General features: G+C 36.0%; 1 protein-coding gene across 1 annotated transcript in view; it reads right to left on the bottom strand.

Annotated features, from left to right (window-relative positions):
- Positions 1-634: 634 nt before the first annotated feature.
- The window catches only part of LOC145094710 (uncharacterized), a 109887-nt gene continuing 90496 nt past the window's right edge, over positions 635-20025 (bottom strand). The window contains exons 12-13 of the mRNA XM_079032787.1: positions 1058-1474; positions 635-955 (exon numbers count right to left, since the gene is read on the bottom strand). Of these exons, the coding sequence (XP_078888913.1) occupies positions 757-955; positions 1058-1474 (616 nt within the window). The 3' untranslated portion in view covers positions 635-756. The remainder of the gene's footprint in view (positions 956-1057; positions 1475-20025) is intronic.

Genomic DNA, 20025 nt, shown 5'->3' on the forward strand with positions numbered 1-20025 from the left:
TTTTTTGAAAAGGTAAAATATTAGCAGTCTTCTTTAATATTATCTATAAAAAGGATATGGACCAAAAACAATAGTCTATTAAAAAAATATTTGTTTTGTAAAATGTGTAGTCTCCATAAATGATGACCCTTTATTTTATTATTTATTTATCAGAAGATAACACTTAGTTCGTGAGTTGTACCAAATAAAAGAAAATAATAGAAAATAAAGTAAGGAAAGAAAAGAAAAGAAAGGAAAAGGGAAATAAATTTGTCTCTTGTGTTCCCGAGTTAGAGAAAAGTGGAAGAAAAATTAAACATTTTGTTCTTTCTCTCCAAATCTTCCAAATCGGAAGGAAAGTTAGGAGGGAAAATGATCATTCCATTTCCTTCCACTTCCTTCCTTTAATGAAATTCGGGAACACCAATTTCTTTTACTTTCTTCTCACTTCCACTCATTTCCTTTATTTTCTCTCATTAAGTTGAACTCTAGAACGTGGTGTTAGATTTTGTTTGAAGACATGTGGTGCAAATGCAAAATAAATGATTCATACTCAGTTTATCCCGCATCATTTTAGTTTAATTATAGAAGATATCACTTAAAACCTTACCTTATAAAATATAGAAAATAAATTACCATACGTGGATCTCAAACCTTATAAGTCAAAGAATAACAATTCCATCCTTTTTACTGTGAAATGAAGATTCAAGTGGTTGGTATACAAAGAAAATAAATCAGAATACATAGATCTATTCTCCTAACAAAAGATATAAGATTTTACATAGGTCGAAACTCAATACCTTGTATGGTAAGTTTAGGGATCCATAAATATTCACATAACTTATATTTGGTTATTCGGTCTAACCAAGTCATATGTATATCGATCATCGGGTGATAATCGGGGCATAAACTAGCAAATTTGATCGTTATCTCATCTGCATTTGCATGGGGAAAAGCTGGTACGGATGTAGAATTCCTGAAAAATATGTATTGCTTAATTTGTAATCTAGACAAAATGAAATCTTTGTTATTATAGTGCACTTTTTGAAAGAATTTTTTTATGATAATTAATACATACCGTGGTCGAGAACATTGGACCATCTGCTCATTATCATGTGTAACGAATTCCCCCAACCTCACCTCCCACCAACCATCTTCTCTCTTTCTTGGAAATTCTATCATTTCGGGTTTATTGATTGTGCCACATGATCTTAGTGCACCATCCGGTTCAATTATTGGGCTTTGAGGTAAACTCAAATACACAAATTTTTCTTGATTATACCTTCGGTGGTTATTTCGGAAATCATTATCACCACGTGGTAGTTTTAACATGCGTTGTTTGATAGTCACTCTCAATGGATTTTGCAAATGTACATGTATTTTGTACACGAGGTAACACGCATAAGTAGTCTTTGATGAAAAAAGAGGACTCCTGATCTTGAATGACATATGTATGCCATATAGATTAGACTTCATTTGTAATACATATCTGAATCTGCACTTAGCAACATGACCAGTTTTAGTGGCATTCGAAATATCAAGATCTATTTGTCATATTCTAACTCTATGTGTATCGGGAATTATATGATCCACCTCATGTGTTTATTTTTTTTGCTTCTTCAAATATTTGTATTTTGTAAGTAGGTACTCTATATGGTTAAAAAACCACTAGACTTATACATAAACATATTAAAGTCTTTGTCTAATACTTCAAAATATTTAATTGTAATAGAAAGTTATGGAAAACTATACAGGGTAATGGATGTATATAAATAGATAGAAACATTTCCAAAAGATATTGTATTTCCTTAAAAAACTCAGAGTACCAAACCTTCCATTTTTTGGATGATAGGAGTAGTTATCTGATAGACATATTTTTTATGTTTATTTTTGGCTATTTATGTATTACTTGTATATAATATAGGGACCATATTATAAATTGTATATCTATATATTGAATTCAATACTTGTAACCTTAATTCAAGGTTTCCGCAATATTGATCATGGTATTAAACCTTAGGTGCTTTTTTTTTCCAGAGACAAAAGGTCTACAGTCTGCAAACTATATTTGCATACCTCTAGCAGTAGAAGAGGTGGACCAAACGTTTGCAGTCTACAAGAATATGACTATTTAATTTTAACTTCTGTATGTTGCTAAAATAAACTAAAATTTAAATAAAATGAAAATCTAAACTTAAAAGAGTTTTCAATATTGAAATTTAAATAGTTTTAGTTTTTCAACATTGAGATGTTACATCAAATTCAGTTTCATTTCATTTCACTTTGGAATCATACAATTCATTTAAGTGATTGCACATTGGAATCATACACACCCTTTATTACCTATTCATAGACATCAACAAAATGATCAACTACATATTTTATCTTTGGCCAAAATTTCTATAATAAATCATCTTTTGAACTTAACACTTTTTTGACTTTACTATAAATAGTTAACATATCTAGATCAAATTTTATGTATTATTTTATAACAAATTTAATGACAATAGGATAATTATGTCATTTTTTAAATAGTCAGTTGTATTATAAAAAATGAAAGTAAAATGTTATGAATTAACAAATATTTCTATATTTATTGTATTTCATTATAGTTAAAGTGGGAAAAAATTACAAAAAATAGGCATTTGAACAAAAATTATTTATGATTTTAATCATTGTTGATGCTTTACTCTTAATAATTTAATTTTAGGTGCACAACATAATGTATCTAAATGCAAATCTAATTATGCCATTGATATAAAATAACTAAAATGTGAATACTGTTTTTTTTGGCTAGCAGGTATCTAAAGATGGTAGAAGACTCCACTCCGCATCTGCGCCAAGAAGAAGATGTACACACTTTACTTTTGTCTACGGGCAGTTAAAAAACAAATGATTCGCGAAGGCTAATGTCTGCGTGACATAGATAAAAAAGGCCAAGAAGATCCCAGACAAAAAATAAACAACACCTTACTGTCTACAACATACACTACAACATGGAACCCCAAATTTTGCATGTTTCTCCTTTACGACACTATGAGATTCCATAGACTCTTTTTGTTGCCATCGTCTTCCTATTCCCGCCATCGTTGTTCCAATCTTGTTAACTCCGAGATCAATGATCTACACCGTGTGTCACAGTCGCTACTCGTGTCTCTTTACTGTTTCTGCCATAATGTGACTTTGCGATCATCTCAAAACGGAAACCTTCATTACGACCAACCATGTCCACCATCATCTTCATCGCTTCACATGATCATACATCCTAAAATAGTTATACTATCGATAATATATATTATCAACCTACAATTAAGCTTTTTGATTTTCTCTAAGCAATGTCTATTATATCAACATCGAGCAGCTCACCTGCATCAACTCCCACTGTTGTCAATTGATTTTTGCACTTATTAATGTGTATTTCACAATTTTGATTTAAAATGTTCATTGATGGCTCAAAATACAAACTTTGGAGATGTATTTTTCTTGATATGGGCAAGGAAGCTAAGATACATGGATATATTACTAGAAAGTCCCAGCCTCAAGGTGATGACGATGAGGATTGGGCAGCCATTAACTCATGTATTAAATCTTGGTTTTACTCTATGTGCGATGCTAATCTCTTACAAATTATTTCAAGTGATAACTGCACATCCAAAGACTTATGGAACAAACTTGATGAGCTCTTCCTCAACAACAAGATGCACCACATGCTACAACTGCAAGATCAATTTCATAACTTTTAGAAAGGTGCTTATTCAATTATTGAGTTCTTTCACTTCCTCAAGAAGTTAATCGGTTGTGACTCCAATATTGATGAAGTAAAACTGGTTATGCAAATTCTTTGATAAATTACTCCTTCCTACCACAATATTATCGATGTTATCACCAACACAAATCTATTTCCATCATTCCTCGAAGCTAAAAACATGCTTCTGATTCATGAAGCATGCGAAGAAACCATTGATTCTTCTAGTGATATCGCATTTTCCTCCATGACATGTTTATACTCCTCTACCACATTACATAAAAAATCAAAAACTAAGTTTTATATGAGAAAAATAAAGAGGGAGTTGCTTTCAAGTGAGGGGGAGGGGGGAGGGGGGAGGAGGGGTAATACTAACGTTTCTACTAGCTCTAACTCTTTTTCAGGCACCCAAGGAATTTTGGCTCACTTTTAAGCTTACTTTGGCATGCAAAATCAGCATTGAAATTCCTCACTTCAGCCATTGGGCCTTCTCAAACTTCCTCCCTAGCCAGCACCATTATTTTGTCACTTTTAGCAACCTCCTACTATAGTCGAGAATCAGCAACGACAATCGTTTATTGCTCTCGGTTTTCTACCACATAAACTATCGATCGACATCCCATTTTCTATGTTTACTATTAAAAACTCCCTCTACTCTTTCTGGCACTTTCACAACAATATTTCCTACCTTGAGGAAGCCTATTTACGCTCCTTAATCAACTATGCATAAGATCTATCCATAACAATGTTCATCAGCTTCATTTGGAGGTCATGCTACTCAATTTTAACCATAATTGTAAACAAATCCTACATTAGTTTTCAAGCCATGTATGTATAACCTCCACCAGATAGCAACTACTACATGTGACAACTCTCAAATGACATTCAATCAAGGTAATATGTGCTCCTTAACCCCCATGTACATCTAAATTCGTTATGACTGGTAATGATGTTGTTCTTTTGGTTAAGTTTGTTGGTCAATTTGTTTTTCCATTTTTTTAAACAATTGTCTTTTATTAAAAAAATATTGTCTAAAACAATATGGTCAAAATTCTTATCTTCATTCTCTGATTCATGTACATTTGATGATACGGTTTTTGTGTAATTTGATCTACTTGGTTTCCCTTTGAAGGATGTTAAAGCAAGTGCTCTGTTCTAATGTTGCGACAATAATCACTCTAAACTTTATCCTTTTCTTCCATCTACTTATCTCGACACCTCTCTTGTTACTACCTTGTCTGACACTTGGCATCGGTGTTTGGTTCACCCAAACTCATTTATTTTTAAGTTTCTTCGTTCTTGCAATTTAATTTGGTGTTATAATAAAACTAATGCATTATGTACCACATTCCGACTAGGAAAACATTGTCTCTAACATCTCAATTTTCAAGTATTTACCTTTTAACCCCTTAGTATGAGAATTGACTGCATTTTGGCCCTTAGTGGCATTTTCGTAATTTTGAAGTGTGGTGTGTACGCTGGGTGTACATGGGTTTTGTTGGGTACGTTGGGCGTACATGGTCAGGGTGCAAACCCTAATTTTTCGGGTTTGGACCCCTATTTAAGCATCCTTAAGTCCCAAGCGATCCTTCTTTCATCAGCCTCCAGCCCCAACTTTGACCTTTCCAAACCCTAATTCAAAAATTTTGAGCATTCTTGAGCCTTTCATGGGTGTTTTGGTGTTCATAGAGGAGGATGAAGGAAGAGAGAACAACTTAGAAGCTTGGAACAAATTTAGATATTGAAGCTTTGGACCCGCATAAGTTTATACCTTGATGCTCATTTGGTTAAATCTAGCTTATATGGTGTTATTATGTGCTTTTGTCCCCGATCAATGTTGTCCTTGAGTATGGCATGCTCTAGATCCATTCAAGATGTCCTTTCAGACATTTTAGAGCATTTGGAAGCATAAAAATGTAATCTTTATTGTTAGTTTCCTTCCATGCATGAGTTTCAAGGTCTTAATGGGTTATGTAGTTAGGGTTTTCGTTTTGGGGCACTTATTGGCCATGCAAGACAATAAAGTTGGAAACTTAATGGTTAAGGACATTAGTTTAGGGTTGGATCCAGAATTTATGCAATAGAGCTTACGAAATAAGCTCTTAATGGAATAATTGAGTGTATGAAGTGTACGATGGGCATAACTCAGGTACGTGGGGCTTACTAAGTCAACAAACCCATAATTGGGTCAACACGCTGGGCGTACTCAGCTATGTTGATCAAGTTTAACTTTTGACATTTTCCGACTTTGACCAGGATTTGACCAAGTTTAACCTAAGGGTATTTTGATTATTTTGAGTTGTGATTGAGATTGGACACTATTTGATGTATAGGTGATGACTAGAGCTGATATTCGGAGCAGGGACCTGTTCAGCTATTTGTTCTGACTGAGAGGTGAATTTTGCTCACTGTAATTATGGGTCGAAGGCACCAAGTCCAGTCCATTGGATTGGTATCCTAGTTTATTGTATGTTTCCATGCTGTAATGATGTGTTAGATCTGTATCCTGGTTTATTGTATGTTGTTATGCTGTAGTGATCTGTTAGATATGTATTCTGGTTTACTGTATGTTGCTATGTTGTAGTGATACGTTAGATTTGTATCCTGGTATATAGGATTTTGCTATGTTGTAGTGATCCGTTAGATCTGTATCCTAGTATATAGGATGTCGTTATGATGTACTGATCTACTGGATCTGTATGACTACCTGTATATGCTAGCTATTGACTGTTATGGTGTATGTTGATATGTGATGGTTTATAGGGCTGAGGCGAACTGGTTGAGACTGAAGGCCAATACACCCAGGGTGGTCCGAATAGACTTTGGGGAAACTTACTAGGCTTCATACTTACGGTTCAGTGTATTGTTTCAGGTAATTTAGAGAATCATAGGAAAGCGAAGGCGTGATTGTGCACATATTCCTATTTTTATGACATTGCATCTTGGGATACTCTAAGTTTGAATAATACTTTTGAAACATTGGTTTTGTAAACACTTTATGGAAGAAAAGGGTTGTTTTGAAATGTTAAAATTTATTGTGAGTTTTGGGAAGTTACAAGTTGGTATCAGAGCCCTGGTTTGAGTGAGTTAGATGAACATTCATGTGAATTCAAACTCAAAATAAGGATCTATGAAAGTTTTCAAGTTATTTTCAAACTTAATTCAAATTCTTTTCGAAAATTAACCAAGGAAGGATGAGATGTGTACGATCAGTCGGAGCAAGAAAGTTTACTGCAAGTTACCACACCGTGACATGTTTTTGATGATTATGATAGAACTGCATGCTAGTGATAGGCTAGGGATCTTTAGAAATTGCATGATGTATGATTCCTTATAGCCTAGGAGGACTTCTTATATGCTAGATGAAATTAACATCATTACTGTATTCGCTTAGTGTGTGCATCATAGTTGTATATAATAAAGATTCTACAGCCTGAGAATGTTTCACTTAGCTTTATTTCCGGTTCTTTTCTGATTAAAGGCTTTGGTCAGAGTCAAGTATTCGACTGTCTATGGGCTCCATCGTTATGTATGATTAGCATGCACCAATGGTTGCGGGGTTAGTGGAAGTTTCATGAGTGGGTGAAGTTCATAGCAGGTCAGCGGGAGGAATGCATAGCCACTCTTGTTAGAGTGAGGACAGGAGGAGGGTGTATCCTAAAAGCTTGGGTCTAGTGGTCGGGAATTTCTTATAAGGATCTGCCTGATTTTTTTTATTGTGTCTTAGTGCCAGTCAAATCCACTGCTCGAATACTGCTTGCTTTGTGCTTTGTAGGACTCATATTTGTGTAAGCTAACTATCAAATAAATACGTTAAATTAAATGCTACGAAGGTTTAATAATCTTAGAGTTATAGATATGGTCCTATTGCGCAACTCTTGTCCGAGTCTAACCGTTGTAGGGTTGGTTCTTTTAGTCGTAAGATTATTTAAGTTTTATTACATGTAAAAATATTCATGAATTGGTTAGCTGACACTAATAGTGGTTCTTTAGTAGCTTGTGGCAGGGGAGGTAGGGAATCCTAAGAGATCCTAGGAGGTGCTTTAGTACGGGTAATACACTGTTGAGCAGGTTATGGGAGTATTATTCTGAGTAGATGACTTAAATGACTCGGGATGATTCTTGAGGAAAGCATGGATAGGTGTGGAAGGTAGTATTAGGCCCGTACTACTGGAAGCACACGATCCATACTCGAATCGAGTAAAATTTTGGGGATTCTAGGGTTTGTTCGGGCAAGATAGCATGGTTGACATCATGATTCGTGGAAGTGGTTCCATACGTGTCGATCATTTGGTCATGGTTGTTCACACTAAGGATGAGCCTGGTGATTATTGGTGTTAGGTTTCCATGTCATTTTTGGTTTGAACGGTGCAAACCTATGTAAGTTTATTGGTTTGAATTCTCGAGGGCCTTGCTCGAGGCCGTGAAATTGAGTCGCGAGACTCAAAAAGGAAACAATTGTTATGATCAGCTTGAGGATTGCAGTTGAAAGCTGAGTGGTTGACAGATGGATTGGGATGTCATTATCCACGATAAGGGTTATACCTTTCCAATGTTCCGAGTTGTGAGAAGGGGTGAGCATGCTTGTGACTTTCATAGTTGGTATGTAAACCCAACATGGGGCTAGTTGGATGCAGTGTTTGGTGGAAGTATGACCTCGTGAGATTATGCAGGAGGATTGTTGTGGTATGATGCCCCGTGATGAGACCAAGGGTCCGCTTCTTGGGGTATTGGCAGGTCAGGTGCTAGCTGGTGGTTTTAGGCGAATAGGGGTGACAAATTTTGTTGTCTCTGGCGTACCCCGACTATGAGAATGATGCCTTTTGTATTTATGAATGTTTCCCACATTGAAATGACAGTAGGGATTTCAGGAAAGGAGTGTGAGAGTCCATTCGTTTCTAGATAAGAGGTTGGTGTTATGGATGGAATTTCAGAATTATTGCTTGTGCATCTGCGCTGAGTTCTCAATGTTAGTAGTGGTTATGATTGGATATTTATGAGGCATTCATCTGAGATTTAGAATCTGTTAGGTTTGTCTTGATCCTTATTTGGAAGATCATCATGCGTGTGCTATACACTCCAAGAGTTAGGGATGGTTTGTACTTGGTTAAGACGGTTTGAGATATAGTTGGGTTGCAACACAATTGGATGGTAGTTCAAACCGTAAGTGGGGGAGAACTTGGTATTCTTCTTGGAGGATAATCGACCGGTTCAAGTTTGTGGTGTTGGAAGAATGGTTCATAGGGATCTGCGGTGCGGGTATGCAGGATTTCGGTTCAAGATTTGCTCAAGTTAGGAGTGTAGAGTAAGTGGCTATAGAATATATGTGTTCAAGAGATACATGAGTTGTTTCTCAGCAGAAAGTAGTTGGTCAAGGAGCTCCTTGTATTCATTGGTTCCTTTTAGGATGCCAATGAATAGATGAGGATCCGTTAGGGTCACTCAGGTTGAGTATCAGTTGTTGAGGGATTTGTCAGCTCGTTATATGGATTGCTATTTATAGTTTAGCTTGGGTAGTTTTCGACCGGGAAATCAATTTCAGAGTTGGGTACATTCAAATCTGCGTGAGTTTTCATTCATTGATCAAGTGTCAATGCGTCCTCGATCATTGGTCATTTTGTTCATCACCAAGCAGACTTTCTTTGAAAGTCAGCGTGGTGTCAGCTGAAGTTCAATAAATGTGTCAACCTATCGTCAAGTTATGTATGTTTTATATTTTATTTGGGTTTTGGGTATGTTCACCGTCTATTGTGGTGTGGAATTTTGGTTCATAGGAAGCTTAAATTTTGGCAGCATTTCTAGATCACTTTGGAAGTCTTCTCTAGCTAGTTACATATTAATGGGGTCTGTTCAGTCTCAATCGAGCTATGGGATCTTGTTTTGATCATTCATGAGAATTTTTTCTGTTAATGACTGAGGTTCGTCATCTCATTAGAGATTCTAGTACTTAAACTTTGGGTAAGGTTGTGGCTTCCCTAACGGTATGTATTACGGTAAGTTCATTGGATATCGTCGTTAGGGAGTGTGTGGGCTGGACAAGATAGTTGTAGAGTACTTGGTTCAGATTATATGCATAGTGTTGATTTGGGGTCATAGCCTTTGAATTAGAACAAGAGTGCGACCATCTATCAGATTTTCGGGTCGTCCGAGACCATGTTTCGTCGGATTTTTTGTTGGTAGTAGCCCGTACTATGAAAGGAATTATGCGTGATAAAAGAGTATGGCATTGTTGTGTTCGGTTAGCGTTAATAGGGACGTTGATTTGGGTTCCTGTAAGGCGGAAGAATGAGGTCGAGTATCTTTAGACCCCCATGGTGCTGGTGTGGAACCTATGGGCAGTTAAGGGTTGATGGGAGTATCAGTCGTACATCAGAAGTCTCTTGCAGAGTGTTTAAATGATAAATACTGTTTGTTTGCTAGTTGTTTTCTTTTGAAGTTGGTCAATAATAATGAGTATCGGTTTTGGAACCTCAAGTCATGAAGTTTATTGTGAGTGTATCGTGTGATTTGCCATGTGGGGTTAAACCTGAGCTGTTAAGGGTTTGGATTCAACATTTTTTGGATTGATGATCTTTGCTCGTAGTAGCAGTGGGTTGGTAATGACATGTGTGGGAATCAATGGTGTATTTAAGGTTTTTGGTACAAATTCTAGTTTTGGGATTGGTTGAAATTTGTGATCTGTGTGTTTTGAGTACTTTGTTCCGCGTGTTTGGTGATGTTGTTAGTCAATGATAAGGGGTAGGTTCAACAAATGGGTGAATATCAGTTTTGGAATATGGTTTCAGAAGTTTAGGACCGATGGGTTCCTAGTCTCGGGAAGCATATTAATGGAATTGTTTCAGTGGTTGTAGTTTTGAGAATCCCCATCTCTATGGTTCTCGCTAGAAGTTAGGTCTTATAGCTAGGAAGTTGTGGAATACATTGGCATTGTACGTGTTTGTCAACAGTTATCTAGCTGAGGCTCGTGTTGGGAGTCACCTTGTTTTTTTATGAAGGGTTCAACAATAGTGAATGGTCAGGAGTCGTGTTTCCTAGTGGTATCATCAAGGTAATTCAGGGTCAGAAGGGTTCTGTGTGATTTGGGTTGTAAAGAGTGTTGGACTAGTGTCTAAGTCCATAACTATTTTCGTATGTACTTGATCGGATGGTGCATGGTCCTTTTGGGTTGCCTTCACCAAAGCAACTTGATAGGATGAATTATGGAGAGAAAGGATTAATTATGATTTATTAATATATTATTAGAATAATATATTAAAGGAGAAATCATATAGTTTAATTAATATTAGTTAAGAATTAAATAAGAATTAATTTTGTGGCTAAAAGACATTAATTAAATGAAGGGGACCAAAACTGTCAATTGTGTGATAGTTGAATATTAGGCTAATGGACTCCATAGAGGATGGAGTGGACGAATTCTATGGGGGAAACCCATTAGACATCGTCCAAGGCCTCTAAGGAGGGAGTCCATGGGTTGCTTAGGGCCTAAGCATCCAAATTAGGGTTTCGTTGTTAGATAACCCTAATAGCCTCACTATTTAAGGACCCCTTGGGCACCAAAAACGTGGGCAACTGAATCCTTAGGGTTTCTGCACGTTTTTTAGTGTCTCTTCTCTTCTCATTCTTCATCCTCTTGCTCTTGGTGTTTGTGAACCATTAGAGGAGTGACATTTGTGACTCTAAGCTTTCTAAAGTCATTACAAGGAGGATTTGAGATTGTTATTGCTACATAACAATCAAGGTAATATCTTAAACCCATTGTTAAGTTAATTAGATTAATTGTATGCTAGATCTAGGGTTTAAAGTCTTGGATGAATTGCATGTACAATAGAGAAACCTAGATCCAAGGATTAGGCTTTGTATGAGCACATAGGATGTTCTTATGGACAAAACCCATCAGTGGTATCAGAGCCATGATTGGTTTCTATTGTATTGATGCCTTGCATGTTCATTCTTGTTGCAAAATTGATATTTTGGCTTTCTGACTGCTGAACTCGGCGAGTTCCAATGTGGACTCAGCGAGTTGGCTCCTACTCGGCGAGTCCATAGAGGAACTCGACGAGTTCGAGTGTCAGAAGGAGGCAGTTTCGGGATTTCTTGTTGTTTTACTCAAGGATACTTGCCTTAACTGTTATGGGTCATTAAAATTCGAATTTTAATCATATTTTGAGTATATCCTTGATCAAACAAAAGATAATTACCAATTGATTAGATAATAATTTCCTTATATGATTAAAAATTGATTATTTGTATTAATTGGGTAACTTATCTTGCAAGAAATTGAAATTAGGTCAAATATAGATAATGACAAAATTAATTGTTTAATTTCTATTATTTGTTATTTGATCCTTGTGTCATGAAATAGTTTCATTTGTGTCCATGTAAGTTTTATAGTTTGAATTTGAACTCAAAAGTTTTGTTTTGAAATTTAAATAGTTAAAATACTAATGTTTTGAAATGTTTCAAAACTTGCCCTCAAGTTTTTGAATTTAAAAGTTGATTGAAAGTTAATTTAGAAATGTTAAATTCTAAAACCCTAATATTGTTTTGAAAAGTTCTGATCACACCCTTATGGTTTTATTAATTAAATTGTATAATTAACAGAGGTTTAATAAATACATAAAGTTTTGGTTCACAATTTAATTGAGTTAAAGGTATAATTGTTAAATTTGACCACCTAGTATTTTAAAAGTGTAAAATACACCCTATACTATGTATAACATTAAAAGTCTAACATTATATATATGTATGAGTAAAAGTCAGTCTTACCGTTAGTAGGCCTCATTCACGAAGCTGGTCTATAAGGGGTGTTTAAGGAAATTGCCTATTAAATGGCGGTTGAATGGGTATCCATTCTTACCCACCGCACTCTTGACTAGTGGAGGGTCGTTAGCCGAACGTGTAGGATAGGAAAGAAACCTTCCATTGTAAGTATAATGAAGTACAAAAGTAACTAAATGTTTTACAAATTCCCAATCTTAGTTACTTTAGGTAAAAGTGAATTGATGCGATTCCATGAAATTACACTTTGTGCCCTTGCGAAGACGTTAGTGGAGCGTGTGTGGTTAACCGGCACACTAAATGGTTCTAAGAAAAGGTAGCAAAGGGTGACTCAATGTTTGTCATAGTTCGGTGGAGCGTGTGTGGTTAACCGGCACATCGAATAGATGACTATAACATGTGGGGGCACCATGTAAGTTTGCATGGTTATTCACACCCTGTTTTGAGATCCTCGGCGTCCCAGTCACAAATCGAGGGGCATATCGAGATTTAAACATGCCATTGAAAAGTTGAATGAATCTCAAAGGATCTAGGAGTTTTCAAAGCATTTAAAACTTAATCTGTTTTTCGTTTTTCATGGTGGAAAATTAGTGAATCGTCATTCACTTACCTTAAAATGTTCTGCAATTTGGGTTACGACATCCCTCTCCCGAGTTATAGAATATTGTGATGGGTCCTAGCCTTGATATCTCATTTGGGTGATTTATTAAGGACTCAATCAATCAACTAACTTGAATTTATTTTTCTCCTGTTTTGTAGATGTCAAAGTACGACAACTATGGTCTTCCGAAATCCCGTGGAACAAGCATTCCACATGAAGATGATATTCCACGATTCGGTCGAGGAACAAGAGATCATGCTTCACTTCCTCCACCTCCTCCAGTTATTCTCCCTAACCCACAAGATCGAAGAATTGAAAGGTTCAATGTTACTAAAGCCCTTTTGGAAATGAAACATGAAGATGGTAAACCCGTGTGTGCCCACGTTCTAGGAATGAAATCACACATCGATAGGTTGATAATGTTGGGTGTGTCATTCCCCGATAAGTTGGCTGTGGACTGGGTTCTGCAGTCACTCCCTAAATCATATAATGAGTTCAAAAGAAAGTATTGTATGATGGATCATGACGCAAGCCTCATTGACTTAACTTACATGCTCATTGTTGTTGAATCATAAATGATTTGGCAAGGCATTGAAGCATATTTGTTGGGAAAGTCAACCAACCATGCTTCCGAGGACGTTCTAGGAGAACCGACCTGCGTTTGCTGCCAAGAGAAAGGGCGTTGGATACAAGTCTTCCCTAAGAGCCTGAAGAGTCCAGAAGATAGGAGAGTCAAAGAGTATCTAACTCCATTAAGTTCCCATTCATTGATTCTTAATACATAATGTGATAAGATTGCATTTTGAATGTTTTTGCAGGATCAGTGAAAAGAGAGGAAGCTTGATGGAAGAGGAAGATGAGTCTGATCACGAAGAAATGGATCTCGATCACATGGATTCGAAGATTAGATTTTGAGCTTAGAAAGTTATGATAGAGTTGTTAGGAATATTTGATTACATAGTTTTTCAGTTGATTTTGCATTATAAGGACAAATGTTTTCCGCTGCTTTTATGAATAAAATAAATTTTGGTTTGACTTATTTATTTATATCCTTGTAATGAAATCGTTATGAAAAATTGATGTTCGTATATTTCTACAACAAGTGGATGTGATTCTTAATTATGTTGTTTGTGGAAATGTCGAGAATTTACCAAATAGGGAGAGTTTCTCATCGGCCCAGTTTCAATTGGACAGAAACTTGGAATCATGCAACTTGGTTGCACAATGAATGAGAAATTTCATATTTGGAAATTAGACTAATTCGTTGACAAAGTGTCAAGTGAAGGACTAGGAGATCGAATACACAAAGTTGTGTGTTGATCAAGTCCACCACAAGAGTAACAAAGATATTCGTCATGGTTTACTAAAGGTTTAGTAAATATGATTATACTTATAAGATTAAGTGTAATTCTGAATTGATTGAAAAGGTTTAAATCAATAGCAGAACGAATAAGAAGAATCAAGTAGGCGGAAAGATAAAAGTTTCTCTATTCTAAGAAGAAGGGAGAGTACCTTTTATTATGTTTTACGATAGGTCTTAATGATTGAGAACCATATCTCAATTGATCCTCTAAGTGAGTCTTATTACAATTGTATGACTGAGAAGAGTAATCAAGAATTGAAGAAATGGTTAAATCAAAAAGGTCAATCGTACTTCGTTCCAAAACAAGTCTTAGAGTTAAGATTGTGACATTGAGTGACAAGTCTTAAGAAGGTTTATAACATTCATCAAATGTAGAATTCAAAAAAAGGTTTTCTTATTCTTGCACATTTGAAATTGGTAAGTTGTGATGTCTGGGATAAGACAAAGACCAACTAGGACCAATTTTGTGAAGTGTTTTATCTTGGTAAAGGCTACACTAACTCTTGAATATTTGTTTGTCAAGAAATTTTTATTGACAAGAGAATCTTATATGTCAAGGAGTCAGTGGGAGTCTTAATGGTCTTGAAAAGATTCGAGAACTAACCAAGAATAAACCTTATCGATCATCACTAGCACACGACTTGAGGTTCACAACCTATCGTGCTGACACTATCTTGTTTTTGTGCCATTTCAATTGAGTTAATTATGCATATGAGTTCTATGAGTTCTTATTTGAATGCATAAAAGGCAAGCACCTTGATCAATGAAAAGTATGTTGATAGGAAAGGGTGAGCTGTTTAACTACTTGGAAGACATGGTGGGCACTCGTGTTACCATAAGGCACGAAATCAAGATTTAGAACTTCGGTCCATATGAGTTTGGATTTGTCGCAAACTTCGGTTTTGACAAATTCGCATGGATAGGAACACATACACCGTTAAAATCTAAGTGTCATAAGATTCCATCCTTCATGAAAATGACTGTGAGGAAATGCTTTCACTAAGGAAGATTTTAAGAAGATAGTGATTGTGAAATCGTATTCTCGAATTCGATTATGGTTATGGTATCCCTTTCCATGATTCAAATTGTGAGATTTGGCAATTAGTCTGAATTGTTTAGACACACATATGAGCTATCTAAGGCAAAGGTGTATAAGTTTAAGAAGCCTTGATAAAAGATTATCAAAGCATTGGATATTAGAAATATGAACTTAAAGAAATTCAATAGGCATTGTTTTTTCTGAAAGTTAAGCTGTTCTGAATACATGTCAAAGCTAGTGGGAGCGTAAGTGTTATGTTTATAATAATCATCGTCATAGTGGGAGCATAAATGTTATGCTTATATGATTATTAAGGCAAGTATTGCAAGTTAGCAATATTAATTATAGAAAACAAGAGTTATACCTTGCAAAGTCGTAAGGGTAGAAAAGTTGTTTTGCTATAATTAAGGGAGAGAATATTATGATTCATTTCAAATCTAAAGGCTTAGGTTGTGGAATGTTAATAAATTTAGTCAAGGATACATAGTGCGTTCTCAAATTTCGATTATGATTATGGCATCCCTCTTCATAAATCGAATTGTGAGAATGTGACACATAAAATATTATGGCAAAAGAGTGATAAAGTATCATATCTTTATGTACGACATTATGCATTGTGTCCCATACGGTTCGGGTATAGGATCGATTGCAAATGCTATAATATTTGACCATTCTAAAATTTTCCAAATGTCTAGCGCATTAAGAGGGAAAAAGGACAAGAATTGGTTTTGACTAACAACTATCAAAGAAAGATCCAAAGCTCGCTGAGGATTGGTCGCTTGTGAGTAGTTGGAAGTATAGTATTGCATGGACCATTTCGACATTATTATGAATAGAAAAGACTCTATTAAGAATGAGTTGTCCTATCGCAAATATGGAAATGTTTCCATATTGGGAGTTGGATATTCAGAATTTCTGTCTAGATTAGAAATTTTATGCAAAAAGATGTTCAAAGGAATATACTTTGAGTGAGAGACATCACGTCTATGGAATTGTATTGTAACAATCTCAAATAGAGGACTTTGTAATTTCATTAGCAATAGTCATTGTGACTTTTGTGCTATGACGTTACGAAAGGATCATTGCATGAAATGTTAGAATCTAGCATATTCTATAAGTGGCAAGAATTTGATATTCTTTCACTTGTGAAAAGGAGTGGGAGTTGTGAAATGAGTATGATTAGAAATGTGTTCATTTGATCTATTTCATAAAGTAAGAACCGTAGGTAAACATTGTGTGCATGCTAAGATCATGGGACAAGTGTAGTAATTCAAGCAAGAAGTTGATTACCCGAAACAACAAATAATGAGTAAACGATATGGTGATAAATAAAAGGTGTTTTATTTATACTCAAAGGTTTGAGGCCATATGGGATTAGTATTATTCTTGTGTTTCACTTTGCATGTTTTGACTTCCTGAATAATTTAATTGGTTCAGAACAGTCAAATTATTCGAACGAGCCACAATCGTTCATATGTTGGAAGTAGGTATGAATGAAGACTGTCGTGAATTGGTGTGTGGATTGTCTAAAGTGTATTAGACATAAGCAAATATTTGCTGCAACGCTCATGAGTGCTTATGAATATGATTTGAGCATTGGATTAAACCCACACTCACTTGGATCACTTGAGGATTTTTATCACAAGTGATTAGTGAGACGATAATATCTTATATTCTTGAAACCGAGATGTGTGAGTTGTATCTTGCGAATCGGTTGCACATTGATAATATGTAAATGCACCAGTAACTTGGTGTTATAAAACATATTATTGTGTGTGATTCGGTGAGTGAGTGCAAGCAAGCATTGAATCAAAGTTTATCCGTTCCTTTTATCCAATGTGGGATGAAAGCGATATATGTGGGCCCCTCGATGATTTAGTGATGACATCTAAGCGCTTGGCCAAGCCGGGACTAATTTGATGTGATCAATTGTATTCTGTTGTCAGTCGTCATAAATCGGATGTCGGGAAATAGTATAGAGAGAATGATTAGAATTCATGTCTTATATCTATACGATATCTAGAATGGAGGAATATATGATCCCTTATCTAAAGGACGCGCGTATCTGATAAGATCAGATTTGACAGCGGCTTTGGAAAGCTACGATTGCTGATCAGGATCTGAAGTCATATGCAGAATAGTTATTAGACTTATCCAAGTGGGAGACTGTTGGATTAGTGTCTAAGTCCATAACTATTTTGGTATGTACTTGACCCGATGGTGCATGGTCCTTTTGGGTTGCCTTCACCAAAGCAACTTGATAGGATGAATTATGGAGAGAAAGGATTAATTATGATTTATTAATATATTATTAGAATAATATATTAAAGGATAAATCATATTGTTTAATTAATATTAGTTAAGAATTAATTAAGAATTAATTCTGTGGCTAAAAGACATTAATTAAATGAAGGGGACCTGAACTGTCAATTGTGTGATAGTTGAATATTAGGCTAATGGACTCCATAGAGGATGGAGTGGACGAATTCTATGGGGGGGGGGGGAAACCCATTAGAAATCGTCCAAGGCCTCTAAGGAGGGAGTCCATGGGTTGCTTAGGGCCTAAGCATCCAAATTAGGGTTTCCTTGTTAGATAACCCTAATAGCCTCATTATTTAAGTACCCTTTGGACACCAAAAATGTGGGCAACTGAATCCTTAGGGTTTCTGCACGTTTTTTAGTGTCTCTTCTCTTCTCATTCTTCATCCTCTTGCTCTTGGTGTTTGTGAACCATAAGAGGAGTGACATTTGTGACTCTAAGCTTTCTAAAGTCATTACAAGGAGGATTTGAGATTGTTCTTGCTACATAACAATCAAGATAATATCTTAAACCCATTCTTAAGTTAATTAGATTAATTGTATGCTAGATCTAGGGTTTAAAGTCTTGGATGAATTGCATGTACAATAGAGAAACCTAGATCCAAGCATTAGGGTTTGTATGAGCACATAGGATGTTCTTATGGCTAAAACCCATCAAAGAGAAGTCATAATAACTGCCTTCCGAGATAGTTTTGCTTGCGTGAGAGTCAGTCGAGGTATTGGATTCCCGGATTTTGGGAGAATTATGATGGTTTTATTCAGTGGTAAAAGTTAGTGGGTCAATGATTCGTTATTGGTCGGGGTGCGTAAGTTTCTTTAAGATTGGGTTAAGGATAGTATGGGAAGCCAGTCGTCTGAATGACTCGACTTTTAGTTCAGATCAGGTTCCAAGGAGGACCATCTGAGTGGCCCGAGGTGGAGATGCGGGAGCACTACCCTGAGTTAGTTACAGCAACAGACTTCGAGGAAGAAGTCTGATTTAAGTGATGGAGAATTGTAACATCTCGATTTTCAAGTATTTACCTTTTAACCCCTTAGTATGATAATTGACAACATTTTGGCTTTTAGTGGCATTTTCATAATTTTTTTAAGTGGGGTGTGTACGCTAGACGTACATGCATGTAAGTTGGGAGTACATGGGTTTTGTGGAGTACACTGGGCGTACATTTGGTATGTTGGGCGTACATGGTCAGGATGCAAACCCTAACTTTTAAGGTTTGGACTATATTTAAGAATCCTTAAGTCCTCAGTCATCCTTATTTCATCAGCCTCTAACCCCAACTGTGACCCTTTTAAACCCTAATTCATTTTTTAAGAGTTCTTAAGCCATTTATGGGTGTTTTGGTGTTCAAAGAGGAAGAGGAAGGAAGTGATAACAACTTAAAAGCTTGGAATAACCTTGGATCTTGAAGCTTTGCACCCTCTTACATCTTTGGAAGGTATAAAGTTCATACCTTGATGCTCATTTGGTTAAATCTAACTTATGTGGTGTTATTATGTGCTTTTTTCCCTAATCAATGTTGTACTTGAGTATGACATGCTCTAGATCCATTCAAGATGTCTTTTTAGATATTTTAGAGCATTTAGATACACAAAATTGTAATATTGATTGTTAGTTTCCTTCCATGCATGAGTTTTAAGGTCTTAATGGGTTTAGTAGTTAGAGTTTTCATTATTGGGCACTTATTATCCATCCAAGAACATAAAGTTGGAAACTTTATGATTAAGGATGTTAGTTTAGGGGTGGATCTAGAATTTGAGCAAAAGAGCTTAAGGAATAATCTCTTAATGGAAGAATTGAGTGTAGGTAACGTACACTGGGCGTAACCCAGGTACGTGGGGCGTACTAAGTCAACCAACCCGTAATTGGGTTAACACTTGTGTATGCTAGGCGTACAAGCTGAGTATGTTGGGCGTACTCACCTGTGTTGACGAAATTTGACTTTTGACTTTTTCTGATTTTGACCGGTATTTGACGAAGTTTGACCTAAGGGTATTTTGGGTATTATGAGTTGTGTTTGAGATTGGTCACTGTTTGATGTATAGGTGATGGGTAGAGTTTATATTCGGAGTAGGGACCTGTTCAACTGTTTGTTCGGGCTGAGAGATGATTTTTCCTCACTCTACTTATAGATCGAAGGCACCAAGGCCGAACCATTGGATTGGTATCCTAGTTTATTGTATGTTGCTATGTTGCAGTG

The sequence above is a fragment of the Lactuca serriola genome, chromosome 3, assembly GCF_051521515.1.
Source record: "Lactuca serriola cultivar US96UC23 chromosome 3, Lser_US96UC23_V15, whole genome shotgun sequence".
Classification (NCBI taxonomy): Eukaryota; Viridiplantae; Streptophyta; class Magnoliopsida; order Asterales; family Asteraceae; genus Lactuca; species Lactuca serriola.